General features: G+C 37.5%; 1 protein-coding gene across 4 annotated transcripts in view; it reads left to right on the top strand.

Moving 5' to 3' along the window:
* The window catches only part of LOC18432968 (lactate/malate dehydrogenase family protein), a 25,206-nt gene continuing 5,294 nt past the window's right edge, over positions 1–19,912 (top strand). For all 4 annotated transcript variants that reach the window (XR_016059627.1, XR_966635.3, XR_966633.3 and 1 more), the window contains exons 1-10: positions 1–230; positions 401–509; positions 1,443–1,529; positions 3,377–3,461; positions 7,940–8,121; positions 8,229–8,299; positions 8,390–8,480; positions 8,644–8,718; positions 8,933–9,034; positions 9,257–9,379. Coding sequence is in view for 1 of the 4 variants with exons in the window: in XM_006843065.4 (XP_006843128.1) it covers positions 85–230; positions 401–509; positions 1,443–1,529; positions 3,377–3,461; positions 7,940–8,121; positions 8,229–8,299; positions 8,390–8,480; positions 8,644–8,718; positions 8,933–9,034; positions 9,257–9,379 (1,071 nt within the window). In the remaining 3 variants the exon portion in view is untranslated. The remainder of the gene's footprint in view (positions 231–400; positions 510–1,442; positions 1,530–3,376; positions 3,462–7,939; positions 8,122–8,228; positions 8,300–8,389; positions 8,481–8,643; positions 8,719–8,932; positions 9,035–9,256; positions 9,380–19,912) is intronic.

Below are 19,912 nucleotides of genomic sequence, written 5' to 3' on the forward strand. Positions count from 1 at the left end.
CTCTTCACTCGCGCTTCATTTCATTCCTCTGCTGCATGGTTTGTGGGTAAAGACTGAAGAGAGGGAGAAGGAAGTTGTGGTCTGATGGCCCTGGCGGAGTCCTCATGCTATTACCAGGCCTCTTCCAAGACTTGTTTCCTTCCCACCAACAAACTATGCAGGCCAAGGAGCTCTCATGCCTTGCGCTTCCAGCTTCAGAGGCCCATGGTGGTCTGCTCTGTGGCATCCAAGTAACTCTCTCTCTCTCTCTCTCTATCTCTACACACATACACAGCATTTGGAGAGTCCAAAGTGGTTTTCTCTGTGACACCCAACTCTCTCTCTCTCTCTCTCTCTCTCTCTCTCTCTCTCTCTCTTTCTCCGTATGATTTCCTGTTACTTATTTTAATTTCGATTGCAGTCAAGCACCAGCTCAGGCACCTCCAGCAGTGGTGCCTAAAGCTCCAGAAGATGCCACCAAAAGAGCAGACTGTTATGGGGTTTTCTGTGTCACTTATGACCTGATAGCTGTAAGCATTCTCCTCAAATACAGTTTCATGAACTCCCTTTATGTTTGGAATTGAATTGCTATGGAGTACTAATCGTTCCTGAAAGCTTAGATATAAGTAGAGATTTTAAAATCTCTTTGATTAAAAAGGAATTTTCCTGCCTTTTTTTCTTAAATTGAGGAGAACCATGTGAGTGTGAGAACCTTCTAGAATAAATTTAGTTTTGTTGCTGCTTGGTAGTCTGAAAGTTTTTATTTCTAGTCAGTCTTTTCATTTCTCTTGTGGAAGAATTTGTATCACTTTCAAAGTCAATTGTGTAAATTTGCTGATTTATTGACTGTACTCAAATGACTATTATTTTGTTTGATGGTTTAGCATGAGGCCAATGTTCTTTGTGGGCAATCACCTTCTTTCCTATTTTGATTGAAGAGAAGGAAGATATCTTAAACAAGTTATTTCTTCTCATGTTACATTTCCATTCAGCCGACCCCATTTGCTTTGGAAAAGGCTTTGATGATGATGATGATGATGTTACATTTCCAGCTAGATTATTCATGTGTGCTATTTACCCCTTATTGTTTTGCCCACATAGCACCAGAATAATCCCTTAACTGCCAAAAATTTCAGAATTCCTTCTCTCTCCCTTTCTCCATTGAGATAGAGGAAGGAGGGACAACTGTTAAATTGAATGGGTTATGTCAAGGGATGGTTGTTTTCGCAAGTTACATTTTTGAGAGCACATGTATATTGTATTATTTGATATGTTGCACATCTCATTGCCTTAAATATTCTGGACTCTGTTTCAATGCTTTACATATCCTGTAATTAACGAAAGGAAATATCCTAGTACTTTACTTGATCTGCAAATTTCTACTTTTTTTTATGAGTTAACTGTTGCAAATTTCTACTTTTAGTAATGGTCATTGTTAAAGGCGCCATTAATTTATATTGCAGGAAGAGGAGACAACATCATGGAAGAAATTGATAAAGGTTGCAGTGTCTGGAGCTGCTGGAATGATATCCAATCATCTACTCTTCAAAGTAAATCACTGTTATCTATTGTGTTCTATTGAAGAAAAGTTTCTATTCCAAATTAAAATCTGATATGTTATAGATATGTAGTCATAGTTGAGCTAGAGAACATCACATGCTAACTATATAATATAAACCTTGACATTGAGCATCACTCCTAAAAGGATTGCCTATTAGTTTTATATTTTAGCTGAAGGTGCATTGCTGGATGTCTGCATTTGATTCATATGATATCAATCAGACTCTAAGTATAATACAGTTTGTAGTGCTATACAATAAAAGCAAAATAAGCTTTACCATCAACTGATATGTTTTCTCTTTGATTAGTATTCTGGGCACTTTGAACTATATTGTACCAAAAGCATGAGTGACTTGTGTTGATATGTGCATCAAAAGGGGTAAAATTGTTGTTTGAATATGTGACGATTGTAATTGTGGAATCGTAATATGATTTTGGCTTCATATTTTTTGTTATTAAGGTGTTTTCTTTTTTTGTTATTTAGGCATTCATGTCAATTTCTTATGCCTGAACGTGACTCTAAAAGTTTGCATTAGGAAAAAGGACTCTGCTTGATTTGTTTAGGGAACAAATTTTAAGGGATTGAATCTTTGACATCTGTCATCCTAAGTGGATGTTTTGCCACCAGACCAGAATCCAAGGCTCAACTTTTCCTTTTACAGATTAGCATAAACAATAAATGGAGAGGATGCCTCAAGTTGTATATCGGTGATAGAAAACTGTAATTGAGAAGGATTCCCTCCTAGCTGCTTCTTGAGCAAGGAAGCCTACCACAAGATTAGCTTCTCTAACCATGTGAGCATAAAAGATAGCGATTCCACTTCCAAATTCTAAAAGTCTCCTCCATAATGTCTCCAAGGATGCAAGCATTTATTTGTGTTTTGTCCTCCTCTATGACCAATGACCCTATAATAAATGGAAGAAAACCAATAGGACCCACAATGAGGTTATTATCCCATTCTTTTATAATGAATATTACTACTACTGGGCACCGCTGCATACTTTGTGTAAATTTTTTACTGTTGAAAGAAGTGAACTTTTAATAATGGATTTATCAACAAAATGACTAAGGTTTTCTCAATAGTATTTAAAAACGAACATCAATTCTTCAACATTTGCATCAAGCCTTCTTGTATGTTATTAAGACTTTAAGAAGGTTGTATTACTTTGAAAGGACAGCATGGCCATAGATCCACTACAGGGTGGATAACTTCTTCATAATAATATCTGAAATATCATATCCAGCAAGTTCACTTAGCCCATGAATGTTGACTGATCTACATTTGAAAACCTTCAATTACCTGTTGACCAAAATATCTACTGTGCACACTAACAATATTTTTATTTTATTTTGATTTTTTTATTTTTTTCGGGGGGTGGGTGCATCCCTTGATGGGTCTCTGTGGGTGGGGAACATGCAAGGCAGCATATAACACACATTAAGAAATTACTGTATGCTATTTTTTTTCATGTAACAGTCACTAAATAATATCTTATTAGAAGTTAGAAAAACATTTGAGGTTTCTCCTAATTGCTCTCTATCATTCTTCAATCAAGTGCATACAATCAATTCAGAGCGGTACTATATTTTCTTCAAACAATTGAGCTGCTAATAAAGAACAATAGTAATATTTGACTTACATGCAAAGTTTAACATACCGATCCATGTGCAAGATCATTAAATTGTCCTGGAATAATTTGACCTGTGAGTTTTTTTATATCCTAATACATAATTTGGATTTTGTCCTAAATGATGATACTTCATCTTGGTTCTAAGATAATACTAGTATCTATCCAATAATTGTATAATTTGAATGTTGGTATACTTTTTTCTCAGCTTGCCTCTGGTGAGGTCTTTGGGCCAGATCAGCCAGTTGCTTTGAAACTGTTGGGATCTGAGAGGTCATTCGTAGCTCTTGAAGGTAACTGATTGAAACTTCAGAATTTCAATGGCGTTCTTTTTCTTTGTAAAAAGTGCACATTTCTCCTAATAACAGTGAAAAACGAATTGTGCAAAATGATGTCTCAGGTAGTTGGAGGCCTATTCCCTATTGATATATGCCTTATGAAGTTATGAACCAAAAACATATTGCGATTGATGAATAAATGATATGCAGATGTAAATGTCTAATGAAATCAATGGTAAATATGGATGAAATGGAAATTCTAAACTTGATGGATCATGATCATTGTCAAATGAGCAGCGTTTGGTTGTGAAAACTTGGAACTCCCAACTGAATATTCGCATAAATTAATTATTTGTTGTCTTTTTTTGGTAGATGAGAAATTCCCAAAAGTACAGCCAAAGGGATTAACCCAAGAAAAATATGCAAATTTTAAAGAATGCACAAGTGACTCCTAGGATGAGAGACACAAGTCACTCCTAGGATAAGAGACACTGAATATTTCTCACACACACACATGTGCACGCATACACACACACACACGCACGCACACGAGAGAGAGAGAGAGAGAGAGAGAGAGAGGGAAAAGTATGCCTAGGTATGTAGATGTGCTCATGTAAGAAAATTTAGTGAAAATTAAAATTTTCAGTAAAAGAAAGATATCACATTATGAGTATATAGTAAATAAAAACCTATTGACCCTCTGCCTCATGTTTGACAGTAAATTATGATTAGAGGTCAGGTTGCTTTTGAACCAATCGATAGTGCAAAAGATGCGTAGACGTGCTTTAGTAAATATACCGGCCGAGTTGGAGAATTAGAGAAACAAAATGAGTAGCTATAGGATGACTTCACGAATAAAATGATAATTGATTTCAATGTGTTTGGTTCAGGCATGGAAAGTGGAATGATAGCTGAATATAAGTATTAAGGTTGTAACATTATAAGGTAAATGGCTTTCATAATTAGACACGAATGCTAACATAAAGGAAGATCATTCATATGATCTACAGTGTACCATATTGCACTGATTGCTATTTCACCTCAGCATAGAGTAGGAAATGTTGAACTGCCTCTTTGCATACTACGAAACCAAATTGGGCCCACAGAGGTCACATCAGAATGAAGGTTCACAGCATCAGAAAGCAAGTTAATATTCTCAGCTCGTGGGTTTAAATCATAGCAATATTAGAATAATCTCTCTATGGTCTTAGAGAGATAAGCCCTAAGGAGGGACCACCCCCTCAAATATTAGATCTAGCAATAGGCCGAGCCTGCCCGAGCCAAGCCCTGATCCCTATAGGGCCGTCCAGGGCTGAAGGGGCCCTACCACGGTCTCGAAAGGGCAGGGAGTAATTAACTTTTAAAAAATAAGATAGAAATAAGGGAAACACCGGCCAGGAAAGGTCAAGCCTCACAGGACCTAATATGGCCCTGGCGTGGCTTGGGCCTGGCCTTTAGACCGTATTTTGTGGCCCACACCCTAGTTTTTTAAGGTCGGGCGAGGCTGGGCCTAGCTGCCTTACCCATTGCCAGCCCTACCCACAGTTCACAAATTATGTTAAAGACGTCCAAAATATTTTCAAGAGATTGTATAAGACTATGGTGTAAACATCGGTTATTCCAAGAACAATAATGTTAATGACATAAAGATGTGGAATAAGATCACCGAAACTTGTTACTTAATATTTTTTTTTTGTAAATCTCTAACTTTAATTTCATTACTCAAACTTGAGTTACATGTAAGTGTATTTCTTTTTTTAAAAACAAGTAAGCTGCAAAACTTTGTAGCAACCAGGTCTTTGGGACCCCTTCCCTTACCCATGCATCAGCTGTACTTCTGGTCTACCAACAAGAGTGATTGAATTGCACCTCTAACATACTAGTTTCATCAAAAAAAAAATTTAAAGTGCCACGGGCATGAATCCTTACCACTGTCCGATGCTATAAAATCTCTTTAATAACCATTTGCTGCCATTTTTCATCTATGACACTAAGATCATGTAATAGGGTCCATGTTTTGGCTTCATTTGCGCCCAATTCTGGAACTGGCCCCTGACTATCTGAGAAGTATCTTCCCTTGGTGTTCCCTTGCAAAATCCCCCACTCCTGCAGGACATAGATTCCCCTAAAGCTCTTGTTGAAATATGACTTTAAAACGCCCTTGGGGGTAGGACTCCACTTTATAAACTTATTTTCTCTTGGAAGCCTTTTCCTGGCAAACCCCTTGTGGGATATAAAGTCCACCACAATATACCCCCAAAACTCCTTTCATAACTTGGATATGAGGACCTGGGATTGACCACAATGAAGTCTATGAATTCCTAGTACTACTAAAAAGTTTACACATAGACCTCTCTGAGAACAGCCCTTTACTCTGAAGTTTCCAAACCAAAGCATATTCACCTCTTGGCAATAGTAGAAATTCTGCAAATGTTCTTGTAAAAGTGTAAAAGCCATGATCTTGTGGTCCTTCAGAGCACAGTGCAGAACTGGGGTCCATATTGCCTGTAAACCAAGGCTCGTCATAGATCTCTTACTTTTATACCTATCCTTGTGACCAATGCAAACAACTCTGTGTAAACTTCTCTAAGAGGAAGTGGCCTGTTGCTAATGAAGGTACACCAACAGCTATTAATCCCGTTCCACACTCCAGATAATTTACCTTTGGTGCGCTGCTCTTTCATAAACCTTCCTGATTCCTAAGCCCTATATCTACTCAACACTATGCTCTTCCATATGTGAAGTGGTTCTGATCCATACCTCCACTGCCCTTTTGTTAACAAGGCCGGGTTCATATCCTGTAAACTTTTGAATAAAAACCACCCTGTAGTTTTTAGCTTGCCCACCCTTTGCCTGCTTGGTGGATAGAAGCTATGCCTTTTCTGTGACCCACCCTATAGGAACCGTTTCATTAATCTTTCAATTGTATTGCCAACCAGGCTGTGCTTGAGAAAATTGACGTGGTAAATAGGCCAATCAGATAAGGTTGGCTTCTTCATCAAGGTGATTGTTCCACTAATCTATAGAAGTCTAGTTTCGAAAGGTCCAACTTCCTCTGAAACAAATATATAACAACCCTTCACATTGTTTAAAATGTTTACCGAAAGTTAATGATAGTCCCAAATCTCTGATAGGCAATCCATGCCATAGCCAATAAACTTAGCTAGGAATTCCACGTCATGATCATGCATTGCCACACCAGTCAACTTTGAACAAGTGCTACCTCAAAACATCGTAGAGATAAAAAGAGATTGTGCAATTGCAACCTTGTCGCTTAACAAAATTTTAAGTGCAAGATACTGCAAATGAGACATGGAAGAACCTCCTTGAGTCACCTTGAAGCCTGTCAGCAGGCATTTTCCATAGGCGTTGTCTATCATTATCAGAATTAAGGTTTCTGCCACTACAGAGAATAGGAATGCGGAGAGGGGATCGCCCTGCCTAATCCCTTTAAAAGTATGGAACCCATTTGGAATCCCATGGATGAATTTAATAGTTTATTTTAATCACTTTCTAGAGTATGTCCTACATAGTAGAATGTGCATATTACTTATGATATGAGACTGAAGCCCTTTTAATCATGGTCAACTAGGAAAGTGGACAAATGATTTCAGCTATATGATGGAGCACCTTGTAGACTCTATAATTTAAACACATATTATGTTCAAGACCAAGATGAATGTGCGAGATAGTGTTATTTAAGTCTATAGCAAAACCTGCAATTGTATTCCTGTCTATCATGATGGCTGTAGAACACCTTCCTAAGGAGTCATCATAGTTACTGGCTAGCAATTAGGTCAGTATTGCATAAAACCTTTTTCTGGTCCATTGTTAGCAGTTGACCATCCAACTACATGTACTCTTTCAGTCCTAGAGGTTGACAAATCATGTGGTACTCAATGTAGTTACTGCAACTTTTATGTTTAAACCATTACAAAACAGATTTTCTTATAGAACAATTTTACAGGGCCATAGCAATGTTGAACATCCTGTCATGCAGAGTTACCGATTAGTTGTTGAATGCATATGTTTCTTGGAATGTAATGTTAAAATGAAGGAATTTCATCTCTGAAAGTATGGATGAATTTCATGGATATTAAATTTGAACTTGTTGAGACAACCACTTCAAAATCACATGATGATAACCACAAGCTTATTAGCTACCCAACCATAAAAGGGCCCTTGGATATAAAATAAAATGCACTCTTGTGTATGTAAACTGGGCCAGTATGGGAGCATCTCTGGCATGGGAGTTGTCTCTTCAATTTTCCCAGAAATGTACATTTTTCTTGAAAGTATATAGTCAAACCATAAATGTGAAAATTAAGCAGAAATTTAATGTTAGCACAATTCCTTCGGAAATCATTGTTTACAATTTCTTTAAAGGGGCATGGTGGCCTTCCTTTTCATCATTCAGCTTGAGAACTTGTAATGAGTTGCACAGTGCCTCTGAAGTTTCTGCGAATTGATCCTGACATTTTGTACTTTCTTAGGAGTTGCAATGGAGTTGGAAGACTCTTTGTATCCATTGCTGAGAGAGGTAAGTATAGGCATTGATCCCTATGAGGTGTTCCAAGATGCAGAATGGGCACTTTTGATAGGGGCAAAGCCTCGAGGGCCTGGAATGGAACGTGCAGGTTTGCTTGACATAAATGGCCAGATTTTTGCAGAGCAGGTTAGTTCAGTGACTGGTATTATTATGTCTTAGTTATTGGGATATTCTGGGTACATTCGTTTTCATGCTTTCATTTTTATGATTTTTGTTTGGCTCATATTTTTCAGGGAAAAGCACTCAATGCAGTTGCTTCTCGTAATGTTAAAGTAATAGTAGTGGGCAATCCATGCAATACAAAGTAAGATTTGTCTTGACATAGAAATTATCTCCAATGATATTTCATGTTTTATCTAGCAAAACACTGTAGATAGTTTGTGTGCTTTTTCAGTGCCCTTATTTGCTTGAAGAATGCACCTGATATTCCGGCAAAGAACTTTCACGCTCTCACTAGATTGGATGAGAACAGGGCCAAGTGCCAGGTAACTTGTTTTGCTCCTGTCAAACTGATTGGCGAGGCATATTTGTTATGTCGATTTACCTTCTTCAAAGAAGTTAGTGGCCTACATTGTCAAATTCCTTAGTCCTTGCAGAGAATTCTGAGAACCATAGCAGTGAAGCTATATTCTGTTGTAATATGCGCAGCTAGCCCTGAAAGCTGGTGTTTTTTATGATAAGGTGTCGAATGTCACAATTTGGGGAAACCATTCAACTACACAGGTTAGCGAATGGTATTTACCATATATCTGTAGGTAGCAATTTTACGGTTATTGTGATGTTGTAATCTTATGTTTTCCATTCCCAATGGGCCCTTCACTGTTGCCCACAGCTGTTTACTACCCTCTACTTATTCTATCTCACTTAATTATGTGTAAATAGGTACTTGACAAAAATATCTCAAAATCAGTCACATGCTTTTATTATGTTTCCTTAGGTTCCTGATTTCTTAAATGCAAGAATCCATGGCATGCCCGTGAAGGAGGTCATCACTGATACAAAGTGGCTAGAGCAAGAGTTCACAGAGAAAGTTCAGAAGGTAGGTAGCATGGCAATAATTTTAAGATGATTTAGTCTTTATGCTGACTGAAACTTCTGCTACATGGGAAGAGAAAAATATATTCATAATGATGAAACTGACAATAGGATGCCCACAACCATTTGATTAAAGTAATATTTATTTTAGTCATAATGGCCCATATTATAATTTCCTCAGTTTATGTTTAAAATACTCAGTAACAAGTCTTGGCACTATTTGCAGAGAGGAGGCGCTCTAATTCAGAAATGGGGTCGATCTTCAGCTGCCTCAACTGCTGTGTCTGTTGTTGATGCCATACGTTCTCTTATTACTCCAACTCCTAAAGGGGATTGGTTTTCTTCTGGGGTAATGTTTTCCTATACACAATGATCTTTGTCAGTTTGTGTAATCTATATTTTGGTAGCTTCGAGTGATATTTAACTTTTGTGCCTCCAGTATTAAGAGAAATACGAATGGAATTTATTAAGCTAACAAAATTTGAAGTCTCTACATAACAGTTTGAGAAATTGAAAATATTTGTTAACCTAAACTTCTCATGATTTTATGACTAACCAGCTTGACTTATGCAAGAGCTAAACTCTCAAGATGTACTTAATTGTGATGGGAATTTTAGAAGAAACTACATCAAGACATTGTTAATGTAACCTTCTCATGATTTTATGACTAACCAGCTTGACTTCTGCAAGAGCTAAACTCTCAAGATGTACTTAATTGTGAGTGAAATTTTAAAAGAAACTATATCAAGACATACTATCTTTGAGGAGATGTCCTTTTCTGAGAACATTTAAATGAAGGTATGATGCAAATCACGTCCAATATATATATATATATATATATATATATATATATATATATAGATAGTTGGGACTGAATTTTAGGGATACTCATATAGGGGTTAAAAAGGGATTTTTGTTTTATTTAGGGTGGGCTTGATAGATTTCCTAGTCCGTATGATTGCATGATCCTATTCTAGGTAGGATTGTTAGATAAATAGAAAGAGAATAATGGGTGAGGGGTAGAGAAATTTCCTATACAAGAGGATCTATGAGAGAAAATAGGAAAGTTTGAAAAGGGATATTTTGTAGAGATTTTTTATGAATGAAGAAATAGAGTTTCTACTTTCAATGGCTTGATTTACAACCACATTATTCCTCCATTATTGTTGAAACTTGCTTGTTTAGATCAAAAGAAGACCGGATTTAATTTCTCGGACTCCTTTTGCATCATTTGGCATCAGAGCATGGTTCGAAAAGGGTATGCGACTACGATGGAGGGTCGTAATGCCGAGCAAGACCAAATGCACAAGAAAATCGACAACTTGACAGAGATGGTTGAAAAGTAGATGCAAAAAGAAAGATTGCAACAAACACACATCGAACAAGATGAGATCTACGGTATTAGATCCATATTGTGTGAGTTCTAGTGGAGATCGGCGTAGATTAGAGCGCGAGTCTGAGTGGGAACGGCCTGATGTTATGCTTGATCACACTTATGGGTTCGATGCACGACATCATTGACGAGATCATGAATGCAGAGAACAGTTGGGCGATTGACAACCCCAAAGCTGATGTCATTGGCATAGGGGGGTAGACCAAAATCAATGTCGAGACGAGCAAAGAAAGAATTTTCCTACATCCAGATCCCCTAGAGCTGGATCATCCCAAGCTAGGATACTGACGCCTCTAACTCTGGAAGTTGTTGTCCCTACAACACAACCTGAACATCACACATGTAAACAATCAAAGTATGTGATTTCTTGAACAAAGAAATCCCTAAATTTTTCATTAGAGAGTTTGATACCTTAGAAGGTACAAAAGGCCCTAAATCTAATGAGAAAATAGTAGATGTAATTGTAGATCAATCTGCTAAAAAAAAAGAGATATTTAGGGTTATGCTTAGTACTTTTATTGATGAAAGTCTGGAGGATTCTAAATCTGATTGTGAAGAAATTCAACATTGTATTGATCAGAAGGAAATGTTGACTTTTAACATTATTTTTGTTAAAGACAATGTTGGATTTTTAAATGATTCCCTCCTAGTGAACATGGAAGGGCAACCCCTGACTACAATAAAATGGGATTTGGGATTGGATGAGAAAACAAAGATAGTGTTTTATGATCAAACCAAAGTTTTGATGGTTAGACATGAACCATCTTTGTTGTCAATGAGTGAGGAGATTCCACCTAAATCTTCCAAAGAGGAGGGTGTGGCTCAATTCTCAATCCAACTTCCTATCACATATAGTGGAGACGATGAAAATTATGGTATGAACATGGAAAGTCGTGGCTGGTTGTCTGTTTCGAAAAAGCCTAATCATGATGTGTGGAATGGTTGTGATGAATTTTGATGGTTCAATCATTTATTGGAACCATTTAGTAATTGGTGTGAAATCTTTGAAGTATGGTTTCAACAATTTCATTTTATGTGGTATCTGCTTATTAATGCTGCTGATTTGGGATGTTCAAGAGATGTGGGGATGATAATTCATGGTGGGAGCATGTTGATGTTTGGTCAATGCACTAGAATTAGAGTTGATGCTACTTACAAGGAAGAGAAGCCCCATCGTCGACTATGGAAATCATGTGATGATGTTTGGTTCATGAAATAAGTTATTAATTTGTTTAAGGTTCTTATTGAAAGGACAAACCAAGTTATTATACTTGTACAAGAAAAGAAGGGTAATCTCTTTGACAACTTTGTTGCAATTGAACAAATCTTTATCGGGGCCTATAGGTGAAGGGACTGGTTTTGCAATCAAAGTCTTGACGTCCATGGGAAATAACATGAAAGGTGCTTTATGTAGAGATTGAGAAAATTATTGCAAGAGACAATGATCTTGCTACATAGAGATAACATCTCCATGTGCCATGCATGTTTTGAAAATTTCTCTTGACGCGTTAAAAATTTTCCTTGGGGAAGCTTGTCAGCTTAGGCACAATCGTATGAGTTTTAAACGTCTACTTTTTGGTTTGAGATATGAATGGGAAGGGTTTATGGGATGTGTGCTTGAAGCCCTTGGTGTTGATCGACAAAGTATTTGTACACATGCTAGTTGTATGGTTAGAGAATGCATGGAAGTTATCGATGCTAACTTTCAAGGGGGAAGTACAAAAATTCACACAGTTTTCCCCTATTATTATTCTCCACAAAACATTGGCCTAATAATTGCTACAACCAAAGATAGTCATGTGATTGTTATGTTATCATTGCAGGGAAAATCTCCTTTAGAAATTACACAAGGGAATTCACCCTTTAACAAGCTTTCTGAGACGATTGATGTGATTGTTGACTATATAGGCTATAGCAAAACCATGTCGACTACCTTGAAAGCTGCATGTCTTGATAGTAATGTTTGCCTCGTGGGAATGGGATACAATGAAATGACGAGGGTCATGTCAGATCGACATCAGGAGTTGCAACCTTTTAAGAAAATTGATAACATACAACTCAAGGCATGGTTATCATAAGCGTTCAAGACAAAGAAGAAGCCTCATAAGAAGACACCCGGTTGGAAGAAAGATATTTCTTTCATAAGGAATCAATTGGCCGATACAATTAGTTGAAGATCTTATTCCATGCGCCCATATTTAAATGTGTTTGGATGTTTGTCCTGGAATTGGCTAGGTGGATGGAGAATTTTTTTATTATTTAGAGTGTTTAATCCCATGCCTTACAAAGAACATTTGCGTGGGGATGTTGGACTTTACCATCAGCTAAGGGAAGTCGATGATGCTGCAACAAAAACTCGAGACGAGTTTTTTTTCCAACCCGGGAGCATGATGCAAATTGCATCCAAGATATTTGTTTTTATTTATTTATTGTTGGGACTGCATTCGAGGGATATTCATATAGGGGTTAAAAAGGTTTTTATTTTATTTAGAATGAGCTTTATAGATTTCCTAGTCCGTATGATTCCATGATCCTATTCTAGGTAGGATTGTTAGATAAATAGAAAGAGAAAGATGGGAGTGAAAGAAAGACCTATGTGATCTTTTGCTGGAGAAATAAATTTTTTTTTTTTTTTTTTTTTTTAATAATAATCACCCCTTATAATTTTGACAACAAGATCACTCACAGATGGTCTTATTACAAACAATAGAAATTCCAAAAAAAATAAATCTCAGCTACTTGATGTCATTCATACAACCTAATATTGTGCTTGAGAATATATAATAAAAGAACTTAACAAATAAAAGAAAAGATGCCGGAGATTATCTCAACGGGGCTTTTTACACACCACACCGAGTCACCACATCCAATGGCGCAGGATCTGTGATCTAGCTTCAACCTCGAACCAGGATAGCTGATTTCGGCCAAACTAGATAATCACCCCTTAAAAACTGTACTAAAACTTTAACCCCCAAAATTAACTTAGATCTAGAGTACCACCTAAAATTTGAAGAGAGCAAATGAGAGAGAGAAAGATGGAGGAGAGAGAGTGGGGCGTGACCCTCTTAGAGAGAGCGAAGTTATGGGAGAGAGAGAGGTTGTGTTGAGATTGGGGGGAGAGCACCTCTATTTATAGTGAATATTTAGTTTTAGGGTTTCTTAGGGTTTTTCCATAGTTTGCCTCTTTCATGAGATTGAATCTCGACCGTTGATCAAGGTGATTTGTGGGGTGAGAGATCAGGATATGTCAAATAATATCAAGTAGATAAATACTACCAAATATAAATTCAAATTGACCATATCTCTTTAAAACAAACTTGCTACAACATAGATAAAGCCATGGTCAATATATCCCTTCCAAGATTTGACCGCATGCCACGAATCAAACTAACCTTATCTTAAAAGCAAACAAGAGAATCCACAGAGGGTAGGGCGTGCCACCCTTTTGTGGCACATGTGGGCCCCCACCCACATGCCACATGGTGGACCCATGTGCACTATGGGCCCCACGGAATTTTATAAAAAAAATGTCATTTTTAAAATTGAATAAAACAATTTAAAATATATAGTTGAATTTTTTATAACTTTGTAAGAACAATAACTGTATTTTTGTAAGTCCAAAAATAAAATATTGAGAGATTCGTAAAAATTTAAATAATAAAACTAAAATCATTTCAATAATAACATGAACACAATTAAATTAATATGCTAGGAAAAGGATTCATATGGTTTTAGGAATCCAATCTGTAATAACGGGGTACTCCACCTTCAACTGTGGACTACAAACCACACTAGCTTTATCGAACCGACCCAGTATTTTCCATAACCCACAGTCCAAGCAGGGCCTCATTAGCAAGTCACCAAAGTCAGGTCAATGAATCAATAGGTAGCAATCCCAGTCTGTGGATTACAGGTCCTCCCTTAGAGACGAGTCAAGGTCACCACGACCTGATGCGACCACAGCTCTATATCACACCCAAAGGTGGACATTTAGCTTTTTCGAACGATCTATCAGTATGCATGCCGTGTGATGGAATATGGATGAGGTTTTGGCCTCCATCTCAGCTGGCCTACCATCACACACAGGGGCCACACAGTCCCTCGGCTCACTCATCTAGGCATAAGCTCCGACCTCATCAAGACCTAATCCAAAACCCTCCTCGGTTAATTATTTATGCCCAGGTACCTTGGGTTTTCCAACTGTCTGGCCTAGATCGATAAGCACAGTCCAGTTTAAGCAAACGTCATTTGCTTAGTATAGTCCTCGAGGGTCCACACTCCCATTGAGTTTATATTTCACTATAAAAGTATTTCAATACACACTCATAAGGTCTTTAAAGGCCACATAAATCCAACATCTCTCACTTGGCCTTTGAAGGCCTTACATTCTCTCTTCCTCACTTTCTCTCATCCCCATCTCTCTCACATGTCTTACAAAAACATTAGGGACAACTCCCTTAGTCAGAGGGTCTGCAATCATCAAATCTGTAGATATGTAGCTGATCTCGATCTCTTTCAATCTCATCTCATTTCTCAGGTGATCAAAATAAGGCTTAATATGCTTGGGGTTCTTGTGAAATCGAGACTCCGCAGTGTTGTCGCAGAAAATTCGCACTGCTTCACAACGTACAGGATGAAAATTAAGTTGATTAAGAAACTTCTTTTTCTACACAGCCTCCTTGGCTGCTAGACAGCATGCCATTCCATGGTGGACAAGGTCAGACTTCCAAGAAACCGCACCCACTCCAAACATAAATACATACCCAGATGTAGACTTCGCATCATCTAAATCCGCGAGATAGCTTGCATCTTAATATCACTCTATTGCTATTTTAGTTCCTCCCTTATATGTGAGCGCATAGTTCATGGTCCCCTTTAAATATCTGAGAATTCTTTTTACAGCTTTCCAATTCTCCTCTCCTAGATTACTTTGGAAACAGCTTACCAGACTCATGACGAAGGACAAGTCAGGCCTTGTTCCCGTCATGGCATACATAAAGGACTCAACTGCGCGCTCCTGTATGGCACTCTCTCCATGGATCTTATATCTACGTTTTCGCTAGGACACATCTTATTTCTAAGTTTCATCTTTTTGTCAATTGGGGTGGACATGGGCTTACACATACTCATATCAAACTTTTTCAGAATCCTCTTACGGTCCGTTGCCTGGGAAAGTTGGATAGTCTTCTCTCTCTTATTTCTTATTTTCTCGATTCCCAACACATATGAAGCCCACGTCACTCCCACTGACCTTTTGATATATGCAATAATCCTCATTATTTGTGGAGAACCCTACAAGAGCAAGGGTCTCTTGGAATTTTATATACCACTGTCGCGATCTTGTTTCAGGCCATAAAGGGATTTATTAAGTTTGCATACTAGGTTTTCTTTCCCTTTCTCCTCAAATCCCTCAGGTTGGGTCATGTAAATTTCGTCTTCTAAATCCCCATTTAGAAATGTTGTTTTGACATCCATTTGATGAACTTCAAAGTCAAAATGAGCTGTTATAGTTATAAGGATTCAGATGGATGGAAATTTGGCAACAGGGGAAAAAGTTTCCTCATAATCTATCCTTTCTTTTTGGGTGAAACCCTTTGCAACCAACCTAGCTTTATATTTTTCTATTTTCCCTTTAGAGTTCAACTTTTTCTTGAAAATCCACTTACAACCAATGGCCTTTCATTTTTCAGGTAGGGGTTCTAATTCTCATACATGGTTTTGGTTAATGGAAGCATACTCATCTTTCATGGCTTCCTCCTAGTATTCCCTTTCAGGATAGGTCAAGGTTTCTCGGTGAGTTCTAGGTTTTGAATCTGGATCTTCCCCAACCTTATCAAAATGTTCTCCAAAGTAGACAAAATGTTCTAGGTAAAGAGGTGGTCTACTGACTCGGTTACTTCGTCTTGATTGAGGAAAAGGTTCATTAGGGAGTTCAAGAACAGGTTGGGTTGGTTTAGAAGTTTCAGGTTCAGGATCTCGAACTACATCCTTGTTTTTGGCCTCCTCATAAAATTCGGATTGTTTTCTACTCACCCTTGCTTCAAAGAACTCTTCCTCGAAGAAGTGAGCGTCATGGCTTTCAATAACCGCACCTGTTTCAAGGTTGTAGAATCGATACCCCTTACCATGATCTGGGTAATCAATAAAAATGGATTTGACAGTTTTGGATTGCAGTTTGGTTCTATTTTGATGTGGGATAAGGACATGGGCTGAGCAACCCCAAACTTTCAAGTGTTCAAGGGAGGGAGTACGACCTGTAAAAATTTCGTGAGGAGTAAGTGGGGCAGCTTTTGTGGGAGTCCGGTTAAGGATGTAACATGCCGTTAATACGGCTTCTCCTCAAAACTCTAATGAGAGATTTGCATGCCCCATCATACTCCTTACCATTTTCACTAAGGTTATATTCCTTCTCTCAGCTACACCATTTTGTTCAAGAGTATAAGGCATGGTGTACTGAATGATGATCTCAATGCACAATTCTTTGAAAAGGTCAGATGAATATCCCCCCCGCCTAATTGGTTATAAGGATTTTAATTTTCAGGTTGGTTTGGTTCTGTACTTGGGCCTTATATTCTTTGAATTTTTCTAAGGCTTCTAATTTTGCAAGAATAAGGTACACATGGCCATATCGCGAGTGGTCATCTATAAAAGAGATAAAATATCTTTTTCCACTTTTGGTGGTCACATTCATAGGTCCACATATGTCACTATGAATGATTTCCAATACGCTTGTAGCTCTTTTTGCTTTAGTGGTATTTTGTCCTTATTAGTTTTCCTTGCACACAAGACTCGCACACTTTCGATAAATCTCCCTTATAATTTTGAAGAATCCCGTCTTTTTTTAATCTTTCTATTTGTTTGATATTAATGCGTCCTAACCTCATATGCCATAGGGTAGCATTTAATTCATTAGGGGACGAGACATAAGCAACGGTCTCTTTTATTTCAATAGTAAATAACTCGTCTACAAGTCGTCCAGTCATGATATCATCTTTACCTTTCTTGACCATCACTTTCTCTCCAATGAAAGTGACTATAAATCCAGCCATATACATCTTAGGAACCGAAACCAAGCAATTCCTCATATCAAGAGCATAAAGTGCTTATTTTAGGATCAAAGTGCTCCCACTCTTCAGTTTCAGCTCAAAATCTCCAACTCTAAGTACATCAGTTTTCTGATTTCCTCCCATATAAATATGCTGCTGTCTTGGCCCCGTGGGAGTGAAAGAATGGTAACCTTCCTTGGTATTTGTGACATGTATCGTAGCCCTCGAGTCAAGACATCAAGAAGCTCCATTGGAGTCAACTATTATGGACTCGAAAACCACCCATGCCAATTCCTTGTTAGTTCCATTAGATTTGTTGAACCGACAACTATTGGCTATATGGCCCATTTTCTTGCAAATAAAACAAGTTCGAGTCTCTCTTTGCTCCCTTATTTCCAAAATCCCTTCTTTTGAAATATATTTTCTTCTCAAAAGTATTTATTCCCTTTCCTTTCTTAAATTTAAAAGATGGTTGAGATTTTACCATATGCACAGTATCCCTCGGGGTTTGCCTTGAACTCCTCCTTTTTCTTCAGATTTGATGATCGTGATGAGTTCCTCCAATTTTGGTGCCATTCTTCTAGCAGAGATGGAAGATATGAAAGTCTCCCATGAATTAAGAAGAGAATTCATTAAATGAATCACTTGCATAGATTTATTGGGCTTCATGCCTATATCTTCCAAATCTCTTACTAGCGCACGAAACACGTGCACATGATCTGCAAACTTGGTACCTTCTACTATTTTTAAATCATTGTACCTTCTGATAGCCATAATTTGCTTCATGAGAGAGGGTTCAGCATACTCTCTTTCAAGTTTATCAAAAATCTCACTTGCAGTATAGATTGACTCATACTCAGAAGCATACGAGTCAGTCATGACACATAAAATAATATGCTTGCATCTCAAGTTCCTCCTCTTCCAATTGGCGTACTCATCTTTGATTATTTGAGAGGAGTCGTCAGTTGGACGACGAGGTCGGTCCTTAAAGAGTAGCTCATGCAAGTTTTCTTCATAAAGCACAAATTTGATTTTTCTTTTCCATGAAGCTAATTTGGTCCCATCAAACCTTTCGGTTTTCAGGATCTCAGAGATGAAGGTACGAGCAACTATATATTTCTATTCTCAAGCAAAAATAAGAAAAAAAACTCCTAATGGTAATCAAGTAAAACTAGCTCTGATACCAATGAAAGAAATACCTATGTGATCTTTTGCCAGGGAAATACAATTTTTTTTTTTTTTAATTTAATAATAATCACCCCTTATTTTGGCAACAAGATCACTCACAGATGGTCTTATTACAAACAATAGAAATTCCAAAAAAAATAAATCTCAACTACTTGATGTCATTCCTACAACCTAATACTGTGCTTGAGAATATAAAATAAAAGAACTTAACAATAAAAGAAAAGATGCTGGAGATTACCTCAACCAGGCTTTTTACACCCCACACCGAGTCACCACATCCAATGGCGCGGGATCTATGGTCTAGCTTCAATCTCGAACCGGGATAGCTGATTTCGGCAAAACTAGATAATCACCCCTTAAAAGCTCTACTAAAACTTTTAACCCCCAAAATTAACTTAGATCTAGAGAGGAGAGAGAGTACCACCTAAAATTTGAAAAGAGAGAAAGATGGAGGAGAGAGAGTGGGACGTGCCTCTTTAGGAGAGAGAGAGAGATTGTGTTGAGATTGGGGGGAGAGCACCCCTATTTATAGTGAATATTTAGGTTTAGGGTTTTTTAGGATTTTCCCATAGTTTGCCTCTTTCATAAGATTGAATTTAGACCGTTGATCAAGGTGACTTGTGGGGTGAGATATCTGAGCCATCCATTCCATAGATGGGTCATCAACATTATGGAAGGTGCTTGGACCATTATCCCCCTTCCTTAAACTACATTCCCATCAATATATTTAAATAAAATAAATATCATGCATTCTATAAAATTGCACGATCCATGTCACATATTCTATAAGGATATGTCAAATAATATCAAGTAGATAAATACTACCAAATATAAATAAGATAAGATCCATATCAATTCAAATTGACCATATCTCTTTAAAACAAACTTGCTACAACATAGATAAAGCCATGGTCAATATATCCCTTCCAAGATTTGACCGCATGCCACAAATCAAACTAACCTTATCTTAAAAGCAAACAAGAGAATCCACAGAGGGTGGGGCGTGCCACCCTTTTGTGGCACATGTGGGCCCCCACCCACATGCCACATGGTGGGCCTATGTGTACTATGGGCCCCACGGAATTTTATAAAAAAAATGTCATTTTTAAAATTGAATAAAACAATTTAAAATATATAGTTGAATTTTTTATAACTTTGTAAGAACAATAACTGTATTTTTATAAGTCCAAAAATTACAAATAAAATATTGAGAGATTCATAAAAATTCAAATAATAAAACTAAAATCATTTCAAT

The sequence above is a fragment of the Amborella trichopoda genome, chromosome 7 (assembly GCF_054954075.1).
Source record: "Amborella trichopoda isolate Santa Cruz 75 chromosome 7, AtrichopodaSantaCruz75HAP2 v2.0, whole genome shotgun sequence".
Lineage (NCBI taxonomy): Eukaryota > Viridiplantae > Streptophyta > Magnoliopsida > Amborellales > Amborellaceae > Amborella > Amborella trichopoda.